The sequence below is a fragment of the Fusarium oxysporum genome, chromosome XI (assembly GCF_013085055.1).
Source record: "Fusarium oxysporum Fo47 chromosome XI, complete sequence".
Taxonomy (NCBI): Eukaryota; Fungi; Ascomycota; class Sordariomycetes; order Hypocreales; family Nectriaceae; genus Fusarium; species Fusarium oxysporum.
The window spans coordinates 1,902,445-1,915,095 of NC_072850.1; the positions used below are offsets into that span (position 1 = coordinate 1,902,445).

Consider the following 12,651-nt stretch of genomic DNA (forward strand, 5'->3'; position numbering starts at 1 on the left):
CATTCAGGAGCTAATATGAAGTGCCCTACCCAGGATCAAGCTATTCATTGCAGTATCTTTTTTTTTTCCTTTTTTTTCTTTTCAGAATGGCTTCCCTCCCATTACCCGCCTTCTCATCCTTCACAAAATCATGGCATGCTGAACCATATCCATTCATCTCACCAATAAGACCGGAGCTCTCCGCTGCTGGCAAGAACGTTGTCATCACTGGTGGAGGCACCGGAATTGGTCAAGCTACTGGTATCGCCTTTGCACAAGCTGGCGCCAAATCCATCGCAATTGTCGGCCGAAGGCTTGAATGTCTTGAAACTTCAGTAAAGGCTATTCAGACTGCCAACCCCTCGACCCAGGTTCTGTTTGAAACTGGAGATGTCACTAAGTTTGAGTCCATAAGCACCGCGCTCAAGAACATCGTTGATAAACTTGGCAAAATCGACATTTTTATCGCCAACGCTGGCATGTTACCAAAGGCCGGCCCAGTCTACGGCTACGATGAAGCTCAACTCCGCCAAGGTCTTGAGATCAATGTCATTGGCGCTTTCAATTCTCTTCAAGCATTCGTACCCCTCGCAGCTCCCGGTGCAAATGTCATCTACACCGGGTCTGGCATAGGTCATTGGGCTCCAATGGCTGAGGTACCTGGTGTGTTCAGCTACGCTGCAGCCAAGGCAGCCGCGTTGAAGATGGTTGACTACTTCGCGTTTGAGAACCCGAATATCCATGTCGTGAGTATTCAGCCTGGTATCATTGCGACGGGAATAAATCCCGATGTCAGTGTCGGGTTTGATACAGGTTAGTTCAGTTGTTCTACTGGAGATTCGCTACCGAAGCTTACAGAATTACAGTGGAATTGCCAGCTCACTTTATGGTATGGCTTGCTTCGGAGGAAGCTAAGTTCTTGAAGGGCAAGTTTGTCTGGGCGAATTGGGATGCACAAGAGCTTTTGAGCAGAGCAGAAGAGATCAGTTCATCTATGCTCTTGAGAGTGACTTTAAATGGCGTTTTCATGTAAAGCTGACTGGGACATATGATAAAACTTCTGCTCGAAGTGGTAGTGGATTAATTCTAGATTCATGAATGGAAGGCCTCAGTTCTAGAAATAAAAGCTACATACGGTTTATACTATCATGTAAATCCATTCAGAATGTTATTTTCTCATGCTCGCTGCCTTCCGTTGAAGGTATTCTTCAATAACATGATATTGTTTTACTCACAGTCAATTCAGAGCTCTGATTCTTTCTTTGGCATTTAAGTTAACACTCGACACCGCCCGCCTATTGTCGGCACGGTAGTTCCAGTGAGCGTCAAGCTTTCTTACTAAAGATGCCGGGCCGATTTAGGGTATTTGGAGGCACTTTCATGCATGTATGAGTAGAACGTAAGACAGCTCAATACCTTTACACTATTTCTCACGAACGTGATCTAGCAAGGATCTCGTTACAGAAATTGGAGCGGCATAGTTTTCTTCTGCAAAACGAATACCAATAGATGATCAAGTAATACAACTTAGGACCTAACTAATCCACCTATGAGCTAATGAAAGACTACGGATGTTCCCCCTGCAAGCAGTTCACTACAGCTCCACAAATACAACTACTTTGACCTTTACTTCTGACGACCGAAAGAAAATGAGGGGAACCAACCACCTGAGCTGCCTGCTTTGCTTCTGGGCGCCGGACGCTTAGGTTTGAGATCCACTGTCACGGATCTGTGCTCAGTCGGGTTGACGGTCCCCTCAGGAAGAATTGATGCCAATGCGTTCTTGGATCGTGGAAGGCTCTGGAGGTTCTTGATGATTTGGTCGATCTCCTTCTCATCGGGTGCCACGCTACCGCCCGCCTTGATGGCTGCCTCTATCTGATTCTTCTGGCTCTCGTAAGCCTTCTTCAGATCCTCGTACTCGACTTGATTTACTACGGCGCTTGCGTTCTTGGCTTGCTGAATCATGTAGTCAAGATAGGCAATGGTCGTGTCGTTGAAAGCAACCATCGCGCTCTTGTTCAGGTAGACGCCAAACTTGGCAAGAGCCTGTTTGATCTGAGCATCTTCTGCTCGCAACTGCTTCACTTCATCCTCGAGAGTTGTCTTAAGAAGCTCTGCCGCCGCTTTCTGGTCGTTGTTCTTCAGCATCTTCTCGATAGCAGCAGCATTCTCAATCTGCACTTGTTTGCTAACCAGTTCGTAGGAAATGTGAAGATGTAGCTTCCAAGCGTGGCCACATTTAGTGCAGTCCGTGCCTTTGAAGTTGAACGCGATACACTCGGCTAGTGCTGGGTAACCTTGAATCTCCTGCGGCGCAACGACATAACAAGAGTCATGGCAGACGGTTTTGTAGACGGTGAACTTCTTGCCACTAGTGGGGTCATCCGGGTCATCTTTGAGCTCGAGACACCGGAAGTCGCCGCAAACTGTCCGCGGCTGGCTAAGAACACGCTTCTCGAGTGCTGATTTGGTAATGGTCAGATTCTGTGAGAGCTTAGTGTTGTCCGCCTTGAATGCGTCGATCTCAACAAGCTTGGCGGCAAACTTCTTTTCGTTATCCTGCAAGTTCTTTGAGAACTCAAGCATCGGCTTTGTCATACCCGTAATGAATGCACGTGTGCGGTTGAGACTCAACGTCATCTTAACTTCGTGAGTAGGAAGCACAAATGTCCTCTCGACAAGGCGTCGCGCTTCCTCGGATGACTTCTCCCAGCTCGCAACAAAGCTGTCCTTGCCAGGCATTTCCTTTGCGAGCTGCTTATACGCTGCCAGATAGCGGAAGCTCTCCGAGTCAAAGAAATACAGGGTCGAGAGGCCCAGTTGGATATTGGTGTTCCGTTTCTTCAGCAACGCTTCAAGAGGCTCACGAGTATCTCCAAGCATGTAGTTGGTGCTTCTCGAGTTGGTAAAGCCGAAAACAATATTCTTGTTTGTATCTTTATGGAGGTGCGAGAGCAGCTCGGTGAGACAGAAGTCGAATGTTGCGGTAAGGCGCGCGCTGTTCGGTTTCATAAGAAACAGGATCGTGTTTAGTTTATCAACTGACTCCAAAGTTTCCAGGATATCTTTGACGTTCTTCTGATCCTGATCAATGCCGCGTGTATCACCAATACCTGGGGTATCGATTAAGCGGATGATCTTGCCATCCACAATGAATTCATATGTCACCGTGTTTTGCGTGGCTGAAATACCTCCCTTGGACTCCTTTTCAACGTCGCTCTCCTTTCCGACTCTGACTGTGTGACGTTCATACTCCCTGCCAACGAGCTCTTCGTAGGAGAACGAGCAGGGAATAGCGTACTTCAAGTCGGGCGCACGCATCGCTTCGTCAAGCGAGTCGTACATGATATAGTTGATGAATGAGTTGATGAAAGTTGACTTCCCGACGCCTGTCTCACCAAGAATCAAGATGTTATACTGAGCAGTGGGCTTGCAGCCTTGGAGAGAAGCAAAGAGTGCGCTATTACTTTGAGCTGCAATAAACTCAGGACCGTGCGTAGTGTTCTGACAATTGAACACAGCGTCCGTATACTTGTAACCTCCACAGCCGCAGTAGAGCTTAGAGTCCTTGGGATAGAAATATACGGTATCCTTGCAAACAGGGCAAGTCCAGGAAACCTGTTCCTTTGAAGTGCAAGTTTTGCTCGGACATATAAGCATGACATTCATTCTCTTGGAGAGAGCCACAGTAGGGAGGGAAGAATCTATCAGATCCTCGTTCCTACACTTCAAAAGACTCTTGTCTGAAAGTTCTTCGGCATCCCCAACGAAGTCCGCAATGCTGACATGCCCTTCTTCCCACAGCTCGATATAGGGCTTCTCAACAAGTCGTTGTTGTTCTCCAAGGTCATGATCAATGATAATGACGTGGCCTTTTGCGTCAAGATCGTGCAGCAAGCCGAATAACTTGTCTGAATTTGCTTGCCAATCTGGGCTCTTCATGGCAGCCGCACTGAAATGAAGAACGTAGGCTCTCGCAGAATCGTCCTGTACCATAGGCATGAACTGTTCAGGATCATCAGGCAGGTAACGAGCACCTTGCAGTTTGGCCTGATCCGCGAAAGACATCTTGTCGGAATAAAGAGACGTGATGGAAATTAATCTTGCGGGGCTCTGCACCGACTCTGCAAATCTGGAGATTGCATCATCGATATCCGATGGCGAGCCATCACCACCGCGAACCCTCTGGATTCGGGGAGAAAGCCTCTCTTTCAGCGCTGACCTGGCCTCTTCTGCGACCTTAATCTGATCTTGAGCAAGCTGGACATGTTTGGTCGGAACACAGAAAGAGTGGCTTAGCAGCTTATCGAGGTAGTCTCGAAGTGATTGTTGAGCTTTCTCAAAAGCCTCGAAATGTCCACGAACCTGCTTCAAGCTCTCCTCATTCAGAGGCTCGTAAATAGTATTCGCAGCTGCTTCTAGCTCGAGAAGTTTGGTAACCTCTTGTATCGGAACTAACTCGTAAAAAAGAGCCTTGCCTTTGCCAGCTGCGACTTTCTTCAAAGCCTCGGGCAGCTTGTGGATGTACTGGCAGACCTCATCATGATTGGTTGGGAGCGCGCCCCCAGCAGGCACATCAAGATTGAGGTTGAACTCAAAAGCAGCCGCGCTGTCAGTGAGCTCTCCAGCTGCAGCTGGTGGTCTGCCACTGTGTGCGTCGCTGAAGGTAGCAAGGATATTCTCAAGGGCAACGACAGATGGGCTGGCCTCGCCAACACTCTCTGTAGTTTCAGTGGTATCGCCTTTGCTGCGTACAGTAACGATGCTTCTAGCACCCCACTGTACGCCGCAGATCACATGAGTTGCCTCATCTGACTGGAAAGCGTCGGCGTCAATAACTCCCCTCAGCTCTTCGCTGTCCAAAGACAGCCGTTGGTGCTTGGTAAGGGTCGTGCAGATAGCAGACGCTTGCAAAATTCGGCTGATGGTAGGGGAAAGCGCGAGGTATTTGCCACTGCCACTCACAGACACAAGGTCCGTAAGATAGCTGACACCGAGTTCACCGGAGAGGCCCAGCTTTGAAAGCCGTTCCTCCAGAGAGTCGTTCTTGGTGAACTCCCATTTGGTTGACATGTTGTTTGTGATCTCCAGGGCGTCCCCCGGAATTCCTTCAGAGAAAATGGACTGGCCAAGAAATCTGTCCTTGCGAGCATCATACAATGCGCCCAAGTTGGCTGATTGGCCCAAGGCGGTACGTAAATGATAGTGGCTAGCCATCTTTCACAAAAGTATGAAATGATAAAGATTTGAAACTGGTACTGTAAGACTTCAAAGATTTGGATTTGCAATAGGTTGACCTGAGAAAACCTTTGAGAGGTACGAAGCTGTACTAATAGTCCCTACTCCGACAAAAGGACTGTCGTTCGGGGCTACTCAGTCCATTTCCGTCAAGTCCCCAAGACCTGAGAATCCTGTCGAGATGATGGGGAATGCGGCCGCCGATACACCACCTTCAGCAACGCCCTGTAGTGAGATGGATCAGTCTGTGGCCGAACCATCACGTACACCCTCAAGTCGGTGCATTAATTCCATCAAGGGTGTGAACCGGACCAAGCACGATCCGTGTCTACTATTGCCAATAGGACTCGCTGAAAAAGGGATTCATTACCAGTCGAGGCCGATCGAGGCCAGTTGTCAATGCCGTTCTCAGACGATCTTCACAATCCGAGCCAGCTGAACAGCCGATCCTGGCCAGGGATCAACACTTCGGAATCACAATGGAGGTTACGAATGTGATAAGTTTTGCATATGGGCAATACTCATGCTAGGCAAAGGCAGTCCCAAAGAGGGTCCCGCTTGGTGTTCGCGTTGGCGTCTTGGTCTGAGACCTACCCCCCTGTGAGCATCAATAGCAGGGGGTCCATGACGGAAGCGATCAAGAGGCGTCTCTACAAGTTGGGGGTATGATTAAGGAAACGGTAGCCCGCTTGATTTGTTCCAGTATGCGCGTGGCATGATTTACTGAAAGTGGCGGGCTGAAAGTCCCTGTCACACATCAGAACAGGAAGAGAGACTCTCGTGATAGTGCGTGCCACAGGACGGTACCCAAGCATGTGAATACGTCATGTTGCCTTCTATCACATCTAATGAAAGAAACTATGGTCGCTAAGGATGTCTCAACAGATGTAGGCGTCTATCGCTACGACACCACTGGAACGCCATCGCTTAGTAAAGCGGATGAAAGATGATTGTAGACTGCTTCCCATGTTGACCGCGTGGCAATGGACAACCTTTCTGCTCACCGATGAGCTCACGTTTTCCGCCATCATCATGAAGCATAGAAGAGAAGACGTTGCATTGCTATTAACGATAGACTAGTGACACGAATCCATGTTGAATGGACTTTTACGATCTGTTCAAATGAAAGTGAGCCAGTGGATACTAGTAGACAATGAATATCTGCAAAGAAAAAGCCAGGTTATTTCTGGTTGTTTGGCTTCCCCGCCTCCCTTGGCTTAACGTCCTTCCCCTTATCATTCTGAGTCTTCACCTGTTCCTTCGGCTTAGGCTGTTCTGGCTTGAGGTCATTGCCCCAAATGACACCGAGCCGCCAAATACCATCTTTCTCAGTACCGAATGGCCCATTGACACTCTGTCCCCAGAAGCCTTTGATGTATCCATTCTCCATCACTGGATCGTAGTCCGTGCTAGTCAGGTTCCGGAACTTCCTGGGACCTCTCATGGCAATCTTACGAGGCAACTCATCCTTGGGAATGGCCGCCTGCGCAATAATACTCTGACCACGGTTGGTATACAGCTTAATAGACGTGATACGTGGCTCAGCAGCCGGGGTTGTGTCGAGTTTGTCTCCCTTCTTGGGCTCCGGCTTTTGATCAGGCTCACCCTTTGCCATCAGCTCACCCGTCTCGATTGAGCCGGCAATGATACGCTCCTCTGAGCCAAGATTCTCCAGTCCGAAGTACTCTGTGCCTTGCGCGTGGCTGGTTCCGTGCATGCACTGCAGACCATTGTCATACTGTATCTGAAGACAGACGACAAGGCCCGTGTTCACACCAACACGAACCGCTGAAATGCAAGAGGAGAATTTCAGAAAGTCGATGTTATTGAACGCCTGCCCGGTCTTTGATGAGCCGACCGGGCACATGAGTCGGAAATACCTGCTCACATCCGGGCGGTCCCTGGTGATGTTAGTGACAGCGAGCCGCTCCGCATCAGCGAGCTCATCGAAGGCTGGGCAGAGGGGGGGATATGCCATTCTCTTGCTGGGAGCAATCAAGTCCTCTCTAAGAGGAGTCGAAGGCTCCTCTTCAAGGGCTCTCATGGCCTTTTCACGCTGTCAGTACGTCGCGGTGGTTAAGCAATAAGATAAGGGGACCCATACCGGGATGCGGCTTTTGAAAGCCCGAGGTGGTTGGAACGGTTCCTCTCGACCCTCATCTGCGGCCAGTGAAGGGTCACGTGTAATACTGTCGACCTGACCAGCGTTTTAGTATCAAAATAGTAGTATGCGGTGTGAAGTTCCCTCCAATAGACTCACCTCATTAACGATGCGGATCATCTGGAATCGAGCGGCTCTTCGCGCTCTGTCAAGACCAGCCAAAGACATAGGAAATGGCTCCTCGTTGTCCGAGTCCTTCAACTTAGCCTTGACTAAAGCGCTTGAAGATCCTCCGGTGCTTTGATTAGCGACCTGATGGTTACCGTTGGGATCAATGTGGAACACTTTGATTCCATTCTCAATATCGAAGATATCTGCCGCATTTTAGACCGCATTATTGTTTCGCGTTGCCCTGTAGTAACGAACCTGATGACAGTTTCTTTAGCATCTATTGAGGTGAATTAGCATCGGTACAACCTCGCTTTGGCAACCTAACTTACAGTTTTGTAGTCCATGTATGTATCCATCAGCATGTTTGTGTAAAGCTGAGCATTTTGATACTGCATGCGAGTGAACCTAGCAGGTTTAAGCTTCACAAAGCTTCTAAGTCTTTCGTACTTAGTCAAAATAGCACTGTTGCCATTAGTATTCGTCCTACGATGCTCTGAAAAGACTCACTAGGTACGCTGAGGGGTCACAGCCACGAGATCAGGAAACCTCGCGGCAGCGCTCATCAGAGATTCAATGTCCCAGGGCTCGTCGACTAGGTTTATCAGTTATTTATACTGAGCTCCAGCGTCTGCAAGTTTCATGAACTTACTAGGCTTGATGAAGCCACCTCCAGACCAGCTGACCTGAACGGTCGTTTCTGTATTGTTGCTGATGTTTGCCTTGGCGATATCGATAGCCGCCTCTGCACTAACCTCGGCAGCGCCTACGGTCAATGCCACTTTGGCCCTGATGATTGGTGAGTTTGCGCTGTTTCAAGAGCCTGGAAGTGCGGAACTTACTCAGCCTTGATTTTTGTCATCTGTTCCTTGTTGAGGACCTTCATACTGACAAGCGCGTTAAACTCGCCTCCTTCGACGAAGCCTGTACCGGCGCGAATGGTTAGCTTGTGATTGATGGGGGAGTTGCAAACATGCAAACTTTGGGTCTAGACTTACCGGAGATAAAGCTGTCTCCAAAGACCTCTAGAAAGTTGCTAGAGTCTACTGAGCGCAGCGGCTGATAGATCAACGCATCCTTCATGTTAATAGTCTGATTGATGACCTTAACACTAATGTAGAAGTTCGGATCACTTTCATGGAACTTATCGGTGTTTATAAATGCACCACGACCAGAGCCACCGATAGCCCCATATCGGATAGACAGGGCACCAGAGATATTCATGTCATCTGTAATGTCGCTGTAGAAGAATTTAATCAGCTCGGTACTGCATCGCAGACTGTCTTCTGTGAACTTACCTGAGCTTCTCAACAAAGCGAGAGGAATATGTCACAATCTACTTCTTGTTAGCCATGGAGAGAGGGTTGGTTAGGAGGTGATCATACGTACCTGGGATGGACCTCTTGCGCCAGAGGGCTTATACTCATACTCCCTGGTAGTCTTGATGCCAAGGTTCTGTCCAGCTCTCTTGCCTTTCGCCAGTTCAGGTTTCGCCAGCCAGGCGTCGCGCTCGGCCTTAGTATAAGGAGTGAGGCTGGCAGCGTCCTTGGCTCGTTTGTTGGCCTCAGCTTTTCGCGCTCGCTGTTCTGCAGCATTGTACCGCTTTTGCTCCTGCATCTCAGCCTTTTCACGAACTGGTCGTCTCATAACCTCGTCTTCTTTGTCTTTTTTGTCCTTGGCGACTTTACCCTCTTCAACTTTGGCCTCATCTGGAGCAAGCTCTGGACTCTCCGCTTCCCCGTCGTTTGCGGGGGGAGTGTCATTGCCCGCAACATCAGAGCCAGCACCGGTCTCCACGTCAGTTTCGGGCGCGGCCTCAGTCAGAACCTCTTCTTTGGGATCTTCCGGATCAACAGCCTCTCCCTCAGCCTCAGCAACACCATTGTCTGGCTCTGGCTCGTCCACGGCATCGTCAACACTGGGTTGAGGAGCAGGCTCAATTGCCTTCGGCTCCTCCTCGTCATATTGCGCTGTGATTGGAGTCTCATCCACAGCAGCGGGAGTTTTGAGAGCGACATAGGCTGACGGACCTATCATCGCGGCTCGGAGATCAGTCATCGTGGTCCCATCATTGGTAATAGGGTTCTCTGGACGACCTGGATCGATGATGACGGCATCATCGACACAAATCTCCTGGGTATAGGAGTTGAATCTTTTTTCACAATGTTAGTAATACTTTGGTAAGCAATCTTCAATGTCGTGCTTTACCCTTGACCTAGATGTATCCTCGTTAGCTCTCTGCCGTCTGACAGGTGGAAATACAACTAACCCAAACGCATAGCGTTGTTGTATGGTGCAATAAGGAGACTCATGTTTGACGATTGATCAAAGAGTTTCAGTAAAGTATCAGATTGTACTTGGAGAGTAGATTGATCAAGAAAGTAGGTAAGAACGACTTGGATAGTTGTGTTTGCGTCTTACAAGATATGAGGATGAGTGAGGCCAAATGTAAATACTGTTCAACGACCAGAGATAGTCTGATGACCCATGGCATGTTGATTGACCTTCATTCCAGGGCTATTTGATCAAGACCCTCTATGAAAACAATGCTGTTCGGGTCAAGGCTTGCAACTGTCGAAGTGGCACCTACTCAGCTGCCTTCCGAGCGCCACATCCTCTGCATTGCGGTTGATGTTGGCGACGACCAAGTGGGTTCCGTGTGATTCATTGTCATTTGATTGCTCCGGGAGAGGAATTCATCGATTCTCAACTGCTTGTGACTAAATCTTGGCCAAAAAGAGGATCGATGGAGCTCTGTCAAAATTACGCAAAGCGGTGACTGAGAATGTGACATGGCCATTTTGGGACTAGAGGCCAGTCAATCGCAGCTCGCCACTTACTGGTAAAATTCGTTTCGCCTTTACATTTAGACTTGACCTTGTTTTTTTTAAAGTAGCCAAATATGGTCGAGTGCTTGTGGAAACATTTACTTCGAAGCGGAAACACGCCCCGACCCGGACTCCATCCATATCACGATAGCGAGGTGGTGTCAATAGTATAGCGGATAGCGGTTCATCTGATTTCATTAACTTCACACCAAAACTCTAATCTTTCAAGGATGCAAGCCATGACCATGGCGATCTCGTGGATGGATACATCGTGCGACGAGTCACCAATACATGCATCACAGAGACAGACCAGGTCGATGCATTTGGACTTCCCAACTCTTCCTCGACAAGTTGATCCAACGACGAGGTCAAGGGCTTAGTGTGTTCTTTCGGACTGTTTTATGGATAATTGTGAGAACGTACTGACCTCGCAACTTAACATTCTCTTTCACCTGGAACTAATAACTTCCAGTGTAGACTCGCAATTCTTTGTGACGGTATCATCGATACACGCAATGAAACGAATTCAAGAGGCTCCAGTCAGCCTTTCGCAGAGCACTGACTTCAGTCTTCCATTGACACTACCATGGGGGCCACTGGAATCACCTGTTATGCCGGGCACAACCTTTTTTTCGAGGTTGTCGTCTTCCGCAGATCCATGGTCTAAGAGGTCGCCCTTCCTCAAGAAGTCTTTAGACGACATCACGCTTCAATATGACAACGGCGACGGCGGAACCGCGACATATCAATCATCTGAGACTACAATGAGCTCTACATCATCGGAACACCTGAGTCTGGCTTTTGGCATAACTGTCGGAAACCAGTGGCTCAACGTAAGCGTTACAGGTGGCTACGATAAAGACACTCTTGAGAATAGCGACGGTACGTCTGTTTGATCACTTGTGTTCTACCCGTACTCATTGTTCCATGCAGGTCGGAAGTTCTCAATGCGAGCCTCGTTTCGGTGCGGCAGTGTAATGCTACTGGAGAAACCTCGCCTATCCAAGGAGGCTCGAATTCTTCTCAAGTACGGAGGTGGTATCGAGGAGTTCAAGAAACGGTACGGAGACTATTACGTTGCAGGATATCGACTAGGTGGCGATGCGGGAGTGCTTGTGAGTGAGTCCAGATCATCGAAGGCAGTTAACGAGCGACTTTCTGTCACCCCGAGTGCCAAGCTCTTGTTCATAACTGTCAGCAAGACCTACGAAAAGTTCTTCTCCAGTGCGAGCAAAGAAAGCTGTTATCGAATTCACGGCTTCGATACCCTCGAGAATCAGAGTATCCCGGCTGAAGCTCCCATCTCAGTTTATTCTGAGTCCGGAATTGCGGACCTGCTAACTAAGGCTGCTGTATTGGAGAAGCACTGTCTCAAGCTAGCGGAACGAGCTTATAGACAGATTGAAGCCACAGGCCTGAGGTCTGGTCAAGAAGTTGAGGCCCAGATACTCGTGGAACTTCTGAGATCCAATCTTGTGGTTGAGATTTGCTTATTGCCCATCTGCCGATTGCGCGAAGTCATTGAATGGTCAATTTCCAAGGATATTATTTAGATAGCCCGTACCATGATTGGAATCGCTGCATTACCTGTTTAAATGCCTCTTCTGCCCTTCAATGAATGCCAAGTAAAACAGCTTTTTTCAGGGCCAATCTCCTCCTCGGTGATCTGGTTGCAATCTTGGTTCTCTGTTCATTGATGCTAGTGAGCCCACTCATAACCAAATTCGGCTAGTTGACAGACGATGGCATATTTTGTGACTTCTGCCCGGCGATTCAGCCCAGGTCCGCCAACTTAACTGAAGCTTTGGCCAAGTCCACAAACCTAGTTAGCCTAAGACCGAGCCACAGCTGCCAAGCCCCTACATCATGCACTTGTTATCACATCCAGTCACTGAATGGGAGTCTGTTTATCCCCGCCTGGAAAGGCAAGCGTATCTCATCAGTAATGTGATGAATGGATGTTCTTATTCGATCAGGAAAGAAGTACTTATTGTGGCTGGCTGCGCTTGCATTAATAGTACTGTAATGTGAAACGACGTATTCATATTAAGATGAGTTGTGGCTAGCTGTGCAAACTTAAACCAGCCTTACACTGACAACATTAACCGAGGATCTTCAGTCAATAACTTAGTGATGTCAACCAATCAATCTTCAACAGTCCTTCCTCACAACAATACAGGAATGATATGATGTGACGGCTGGGGGGCGAACGGTAAGGCAATGCACTCTGCCGCGGATCTAGGTCATCTAGATCAACGCTTTCCCGAGCTTGAAACGTCACTATACCCCACACCGGCATGAATTATCGTCGTACGACAATTCCATCCGGCCTGG

The 12,651-nt window shown here is 48.7% G+C and overlaps 4 protein-coding genes across 4 annotated transcripts; 2 read left to right on the top strand and 2 right to left on the bottom strand.

Annotated features, from left to right (window-relative positions):
• Positions 1–86: 86 nt before the first annotated feature.
• FOBCDRAFT_281585 (uncharacterized protein) lies at positions 87–1,012 on the top strand (the record flags this gene model as incomplete). The annotated part of the gene is made up of 2 exons (XM_059611606.1): positions 87–792; positions 846–1,012. 2 exons carry the CDS (start codon positions 87–89, stop codon positions 1,010–1,012), a joined length of 873 nt encoding a protein of 290 aa, XP_059468086.1.
• Positions 1,013–1,605: 593 nt separating this feature from the next.
• FOBCDRAFT_148152 (uncharacterized protein) lies at positions 1,606–5,199 on the bottom strand (the record flags this gene model as incomplete). Its single annotated transcript, XM_059608278.1, has 3 exons — positions 1,606–2,058; positions 2,512–3,218; positions 3,300–5,199. 3 exons carry the CDS (start codon positions 5,197–5,199, stop codon positions 1,606–1,608), a joined length of 3,060 nt encoding a protein of 1,019 aa, XP_059466243.1.
• A 1,201-nt stretch (positions 5,200–6,400) lies between these two features.
• On the bottom strand, positions 6,401–9,801 carry FOBCDRAFT_281587 (uncharacterized protein; the record flags this gene model as incomplete). Its single annotated transcript, XM_059611607.1, has 13 exons — positions 6,401–7,267; positions 7,325–7,417; positions 7,481–7,695; positions 7,748–7,769; positions 7,822–7,954; positions 8,000–8,084; positions 8,142–8,278; positions 8,332–8,413; positions 8,488–8,729; positions 8,788–8,825; positions 8,879–9,641; positions 9,698–9,704; positions 9,759–9,801. The coding sequence occupies 13 exons, from the start codon at positions 9,799–9,801 to the stop codon at positions 6,401–6,403; spliced, it is 2,727 nt and encodes a 908-aa protein (XP_059466244.1).
• A 1,031-nt stretch (positions 9,802–10,832) lies between these two features.
• FOBCDRAFT_281588 (uncharacterized protein) lies at positions 10,833–11,870 on the top strand (the record flags this gene model as incomplete). Its single annotated transcript, XM_054707584.1, has 2 exons — positions 10,833–11,199; positions 11,251–11,870. 2 exons carry the CDS (start codon positions 10,833–10,835, stop codon positions 11,868–11,870), a joined length of 987 nt encoding a protein of 328 aa, XP_054563559.1.
• Between the last annotated feature and the right edge of the window lie 781 nt (positions 11,871–12,651).